Raw genomic sequence first — 7,152 nt, forward strand, 5'->3', positions numbered from 1 at the left:
AAAATCTAAATTTGATAGAAGACTGACACCCAAAAAATTTATAAGGAAAATATATGTCTAGTTTTATGTGGTGTTTAACAAAGAATTTTGATTTTAGATGTATATGCTAGTTTACTAACATCCTTTGATCGGTTTTTTTTACTTCAGCCCCGGTGGATTGAAATCCTGGGTCCGCCGTGATTCATTTCAGAATTACTTGAAATTATTATTTACTTAATCTCTAATTATATCATCAATGTAAGAGCTCTAGCTTGAATAAAACAAAACAATATTTCTTGATTCTGTTAGTTTTAATAGTTATATTGTTCGTCAGCATTGTTGTATTTTTTGAAATGTCGAGGTTAAGAAAGTAGAAATATAAACTAAATCGTGAGAACACAGGTCTACCTGCACCTTTGTCAATCCCGCGATATTGTCAGGACAGTCTTAGCTAATGTGGGGATGATGGTTTGAATCGACTTAAACTCAGTTTACATGTTTTATTCTGCCACTGACCAAGCAACATGAATAAAGCAGATTCTGTTTGGCTTTACTGGTTTTCTGTGTTGCATAATTTGCTAACAGTGATGTATCGTTAACTATGTTTTCTTGAGGCAAATTCAAGAAGTAAGCAATCTATTGAATATCTGTGAACAGTAGAGTGAAATGAATGAGTACAAGGAGGAAGAGTGGCCAAAATTGAGGGAGCGCAAAATTTGTATGCGAAATCTGCAAGGAAAATGAGTTGAAATGTAAAGGTTCATTACCTACAAACTTACAGCCACCAAACACATTCTTATATAGAGTACTAACATGTAGTATGTGATACCCAACACCTCCTGGTGTAGCGATATCTTACTCGCTACCTTTACTGAATGTCGAGAATTCAAATCTTGTCAGGAGGGTGTGCGTGCGTGTAACTAGAAAAAATAAGCACTATGTGGATTACTTACTCTGTAATACTTGATCATATACATAATAAACAAGATCGGTATGTTTCTGCCCGATCAATTATGTGTTCATTTTTATTTGGTAAGAGTAGGAAGCACATGTGAAGGATAGTACTGAATACACAGATTATATAGGTTGCTCTGTGCTTCCTTTCTAAGTTTGAAAATAAAACTTGAAGCAATCAAACATTCTTCGCTGGTTCAAGGCTTTCTGTCATCAAACCAAACCTTTTTCCCTGCATGATTCAATGGTTTCAGCGCACAAGTCACCCGTATCTTTGTTTTTGTGTGCAAACTCAAAACCAAGGTCCATCAGCTTCTTTGACGAAAAAGAGATGTTTTTTTGTGACTTTTTTAATCCTTCAAATCTAAATCAGAATGAAGTTTCCTTGTAAATTGAAAGATTAGATAATAAAATTAAAATTACAGAACTAGATGAGCGAGAAAAATAATTGTGGCAACATACTCGGTTGGTATACTCCTGTCTGGGTACTTGAGGCTAAGTGAATGCGCAATTTCAAAGATGTTAACAATATGAGAGGAGCAAATGTATCTTCCCTTGGCTAGAGGATGCTCAAAGAGGTAAATATGAGCATTGCATACATCATCCACATGCACAGCAGGAGAACCATTCATGATCTTCAGTGAAACATTGCTAGCTTCATAATTTGTTATATAACCATGTCACCATGTGTAACATATTACTTTAAGAAACAGACAAATTTGAAATTCTGAGTATTACTGAAAAGAAAAATTAAAGGAAAATTACTGCCTCAACTTACTAGTATATAAGGAAATGGCGGCATCAATACTAAAGCTTGTGTATGGAGTAAGAAAAGGTCCAAATACAAGGGAAGGATGAACGGTGACCATATCGATCCCATTCTCTTCAGCATATTTCCATGCAGCTTTCTCGGCAGTGGTTTTCGCTACCACATACATCTGCACTTAATCGGTTCAGATAACAAGCTTTAAAAGCATATCAGAAATGTTATGTTCCAAGCAGTGGTGAACAAGGGCCTATGGCAGGGGTCGCGTGGGCTGAAGCCTAGGTTCACACCCCGGCGTCGTGTGTGTGTGTTTTATTCCCCAAGTTAATGAATACAAAACTTGAACTCCTTTGTAAGCTCCGGGTCAATGAGAAAACACTCAACTCCCTGAACCAATAAAGAAGGCTAGCTTGTATGCATGACATTAAAGGTACAGATTTGCTTGTCAAAGAACAGAGAACTTTGGTTTTCAATGAATGGCCACAATATAAATTTTTTAGGAAGAATTTAAGAAAAACTCACCCATTTATACATCTTTCGTTCATAGCATAAATCAACGTCAGACCAAAGATCCTCGGTGTACTCATGAAGTGGGGGTTGACGCTGCACAGAAATGGTTCCTATAGTTGAGGTGTAAACGAACCTCTTCACAGTTTTGGCCTTGGAGCATGATCTCAGTATGCTCAGTATTCCATTCAATGTTGTCTCTGTCTCGTCTTTCTGCTATATTACATAAAAACACACTATTAATATATGTAATATTACAATCGTATACGTTACTTTATTATTACCTAAAGATCTGAAGGGGTATAATATATCACAATAATTTGAGTTCCAAAATTTGACTGGTAAAATTCAAAAAAGAGCAGCGAATACCCCGTCTTGGCCTTGGTAGATAATTTCCATTGGGGTGGCGACATGAAAGACACCTTCACAGCCCTGAATTGCATCATCATAGCTACTTTCCTCAGCTAAATCTGCCTTCAACAAGCTCATGTGTGTACTTGCGTTTGGCAGCTCCAACAAATGCTTCACTTTCTTCTCGTTTCCTGCACACGACGCTCCCTCTTTGTTCAACAATATTTCTTTATGCTATTTTGGCAAAAAAATAGAGGACATCCAAATATTTAGGGGAGGAAGGTCCCAATATCACTTCGTAAATATCACTACAAAACCAGAGGATTGGCCGCCGTTTTTCTTATTAATCAAAAAACACTAATGCTAAATTCAATTCATGTTTATAATTGCCAAAACCGAACTTCAGGATTGGTTCAAGGGGTTAAATATTAAAATGATCACTCGACTGAAAGCCATGTACCAGTTTCATCGTCAAATTTAAATGGTATCATTTGAATCACTTAAGTCATATTAAATATCAAACGAATACCTCAAAGTATGTGTTCGAGAATTAAAAGTTATTTTTATAGAGTTTTATACATTATTTTTTCTATCCTATTACAATCAAATGAAAATGTATGAATTCTAATATTTTTGATAATATAGTGAGATTTTTAAAAATTGATCTACTATTTATTTTTAATTTTGTAGTTATATTTTTTGATTTAAATAAAAATAATTAGTAGATAATATTTTAAAAATCTCACTATATCATCTAAAATAATAGAAATTCATTATTTTTCATTTGGTTGTAATATAATTCAAGAAATATGTATAGAACTTCATAAAATAATTTTTAATTCTTGAGCACCTATTTTGAGATATCCGTTTGATATTTATTATGTTAAGTTTGATAATGAAATTGATATATGACCTTAACTTGAGTGACTTTGATATTTAACAAAGTGGACGCTTGGGTTATCAATTTAATATTATAAGAGCAACCTACACTCCTAACAACCTAAAAGGTTTTAATGGCTGCAGACAGCTGTTATCATCCTTGTAATCTCCTTTACGGTGATTAATGAAATAAACTTCTCAAAAAAAAAGGTTCCTCCGCCCTTTACCTCATCCAAAAAAGCAAATAGTTTACATTTTCCCCCACAAACTCATTTCTAACCATTTATTTATAATTCAATTAAATTCTAAACAACTTCTACAAGTTTGTCAGAAAAGTTGTTTTTAACACCATATTAAAAAAATAGCAACAAGTTACCTCGTATGATAGTTTTGATTAATTTATAATAAATAATCCAAAACAACCATGGTTTAAAATTAACAAAAATTTCTAACAAGTTCGAAAATAAAGTGGACCATTCTTAGGTTGCAAATTAACAAATTTTTTGTGAACAAAATTCCAAATATACTTGATTAAGTAAAACTCGGTTAGGTTCATCTAATCATTAAACTATCAAATCTTTAACATGAAAATGAACTAGGATGCGTAAACTAGTCAATTTGAATTTTTTATCTGTTAAGCTCTGACTCTCCCTGTTTAGCTCGAAATCTGCTCTAACTCAACTCAAAATTCAGCTCGGATATTGTTTAGATATATATTATAAATAATAAAATTTTAGTAATCACTTGTATAATTTTAAATTATATTCAATTAAAATTCAAGACATATTCCATCACAAGATAATTCTCAAACATTACAATAATCAAAATAAAAAAAGAAGTATCAAAGTTCAAACCTCGATATTAATTCAAGAAAAATGTATAGAATTTTATAAAATAATTTTTAATTCTCGAGCACCTATTTTGAGATATCCGTTTGATATTTATTATGTTAAGTTTGATAATGAAATTGATACATGACCTTCACTTGACCACTTTGATATTTAACTCGTTTTCAAGATGAACCGTACGTGGATTAGTGTTTTTAACTTTTTTCAGTATTTTTTTACCCAAAATACTAGATAATGTTACATTTTTTATTTTAAAACTTTATTGGGTTAAGTATCCAATTAATCATTATATTAATTGTGAAATATCAAATTTACCACTGATTAATTTTGTTCTCAAATTGATCATTTCACATAAAATTGTTAATTTTTGGTGATAATATTGAGATGCTGTTAGCTTAAAACCGACTTGAAAAGTGATCAATTTGAAACTCCGAATTTTTCTATAGTAAATTTGAAGATTAGCTAATTATACATGATCAACTTGATAATTAACCCAAACTTTATTCTTATGAGTCTTCTATTAGTATTTTATCTATTAGTATTTTATCCAAATTTATAAATATTTTAATATATTTAAAATCGTAACCTGGTAAATCCTAAAATACTCTCAGCTTGGTTTTTAGGGTTTACTGTTAATCCATAAATGGTATGTATGTTTGTTTTGAGTATGAAAGTTAAAAAAAAGTATTGAATCAATCAATTTTAATTTATAAATTTAATATATTGGAAATAAGTAATTGATGTAATTGGGCGTAGTTAATTTATATATTATAAAAATATTTATTATTTTTGGTAAGTTTTGTAATATATAGAATTGAATGCACATTCTACAAAAAGGTATAAAAATGAATGGGAATGTGAGTAATAATTAGAGTTTGATTTTGTTAATCCTAGATATTAAATTAGGATTTAGGCAACAGGCTTATGGTCTACCTTAAATCCTAAACCCTCATTGTGTTATTTATTTGTTTACTAAATGTTTTTAAAATTTAAATGGGGAGTTGTTAAATATTAAAATTGTTGAATTAAGGTTACCGTTGAATTTTAAAAAATTAACTTAAAATTTTAATATTTTTAAAATTTAAAAAATGTATGAAAATATAAAGAAATTTAAAAAATTAAAGAAAACGTATTTTTAAGTTGTGATTTTTTGTTAAAAATATAGTATCATGTATTTTTTATGGGACTTAAAGTATAACTTTAAGTTAAGTACTTAAATTAAAGAAAACTGAAAAAAACAAAAAAACAGTAACATATATTGCATTTTCATTATATAGCAAAACTTGATTTGAAATTTTGTTTTGAAATAATATTGAGGGCCACATTTTCAAAAAAATGATATTGAGAATCATTTTTTCACAAAATAATAATATTTGGGACTTTTTTTCTATAGTTTTAACGTTTGAGGGTAGACATTCATACGAGTTAGGGGTATTTGGTTGCCCGTTAATGTGGCTCGTTAACGGAAATTCGAACCTTAAATCCAAGTGATAATATTTGAAATATCAATTTAGTTGTGAGAATAAGAACCACATTGCCTTTTGATGGATAAATTAAATCCATTATATCTTTTAGATTTCAATTTCATTCTTGATGATGTATGCAAGATGATATCACTCCCGATGTCAATTTAATAGATTTCAACTATATCCCAATCGTTGAACCAATGCCCTCATCAACTCTTTCGAAATATACACTTAAACCTTTTTAATATATATATATAGCAGTGAGTTTGTTATTTTATTACTTTTATCTCATTCAATTCTACATATTTTTTCCCTCTCACTTTTATACATTTAAAAAACTTACCTATAATAGTAAAGTTTTATGATAGTATAATTAACTACATTCAAAAACTTACCTACAATAGTAAAGTCTTATGATAGTATAATTAACTATATTCAATTATGATCGGAAGGGTTGACCTAGTTAGTTAAAAATGGGATAATTATCATCTTCGTCACATGTTCGAATCTCAGGTTCGAATTTGACTAGAAGAAAATGTATGATTATGCCTTATCAACCAGAGCATTTTGCTTAAATGATGTTTACCTTGGTTTACGTGATTTGCAGGTTATTCCGTGAACCCATAAAATTTACGCAATGCGCACCGAAGGGTAGCGTCCAAAATATTTATATATGAATGAATGGGACATGGGAAGTAATTATTATTTTATCAAGATTCAATTACAATCAAAGTATAAAACAGTCCAAAAGACCAATAAAATAATAATATTAGGATAAAAAATTTAATAATAATAGTACTGATAATAATAATTAGTATTATATACTCATAATAATAACTAAGAAATAAGTTATATGTTGAATTTACATACCAGGATCCCGGACGGTAGCTCTAACATGATAACCTCTTTCCAGAAGCCTCTTGACAAGCCAGGAACCGATGTACCCTGATGCTCCTGTCACGCACACTGTCCTCGTTTCCTCCATGCCTATTATAATTACAATTTCCTCTGACGATCTTTCTTGTTAGCTACTTCTTTCAAGATTTATATGTTTGCTCCACATCTACTTGGTGAATATGGTATTAACGAGCGTTTTTGTGTACAACGGAGGAGGCTGTATACTTATAGTACAATCTCTATACAGATTGTTCTACCGTTGACAATGGTGGCCAGTGGGGACACATGTGACCAATAATTATTCATCTAGCTGTTTGAGGTGAGCTACACGCAATTGAGGTATTAAAATATATAGCAGGGGAGACTTGGGTTATCAATTTAATATTATAAGAGCAACCTACACTCCTAACAACCTAAAAGGTTTTAATGGCTGCAGACAGCTGTTATCATCCTTGTAATCTCCTTTACGGTGATTAATGAAATAAACTTCTCAAAAAAAAAGGTT

The 7,152-nt window shown here is 30.8% G+C and overlaps 1 protein-coding gene across 2 annotated transcripts; it reads right to left on the reverse strand.

The window, feature by feature from the left end:
- Positions 1-896: 896 nt before the first annotated feature.
- Positions 897-7,152, reverse strand: LOC141708355 (dihydroflavonol 4-reductase-like). 2 transcript variants are annotated; one of them, XM_074511954.1, is made up of 6 exons: positions 6,621-7,152; positions 2,576-2,748; positions 2,222-2,419; positions 1,712-1,871; positions 1,396-1,588; positions 897-1,297 (listed from the first exon to the last, which is right to left on the reverse strand). In XM_074511954.1, exons 1-6 carry the CDS (start codon positions 6,733-6,735, stop codon positions 1,147-1,149), a joined length of 990 nt encoding a protein of 329 aa, XP_074368055.1. In that variant the 5' UTR covers positions 6,736-7,152; the 3' UTR covers positions 897-1,146. The 2 variants fall into 2 exon arrangements, with proteins under 2 accessions (XP_074368055.1, XP_074368054.1); XM_074511953.1 differs by having other exon boundaries at positions 2,222-2,422; positions 6,621-7,150.

The sequence above is a fragment of the Apium graveolens genome, chromosome 2 (assembly GCF_009905375.1).
Source record: "Apium graveolens cultivar Ventura chromosome 2, ASM990537v1, whole genome shotgun sequence".
Classification (NCBI taxonomy): domain Eukaryota; kingdom Viridiplantae; phylum Streptophyta; class Magnoliopsida; order Apiales; family Apiaceae; genus Apium; species Apium graveolens.

Excerpts from the sequence above, each read along its gene's own strand:
- LOC141708355 (XM_074511953.1), bottom strand. The coding sequence starts at position 6,735 with ATGGAGGAAACGAGGACAGTGTGCGTGACAGGAGCATCAGGGTACATC. Across the intron at positions 2,749-6,620 it reads AGCTACCGTCCGGGATCCTG|GAAACGAGAAGAAAGTGAAG; the intron begins GTATGTAAATTC and ends CGTCGTGTGCAG. Across the intron at positions 2,423-2,575 it reads TCTACCAAGGCCAAGACGGG|CAGAAAGACGAGACAGAGAC; the intron begins GTATTCGCTGCT and ends TATGTAATATAG.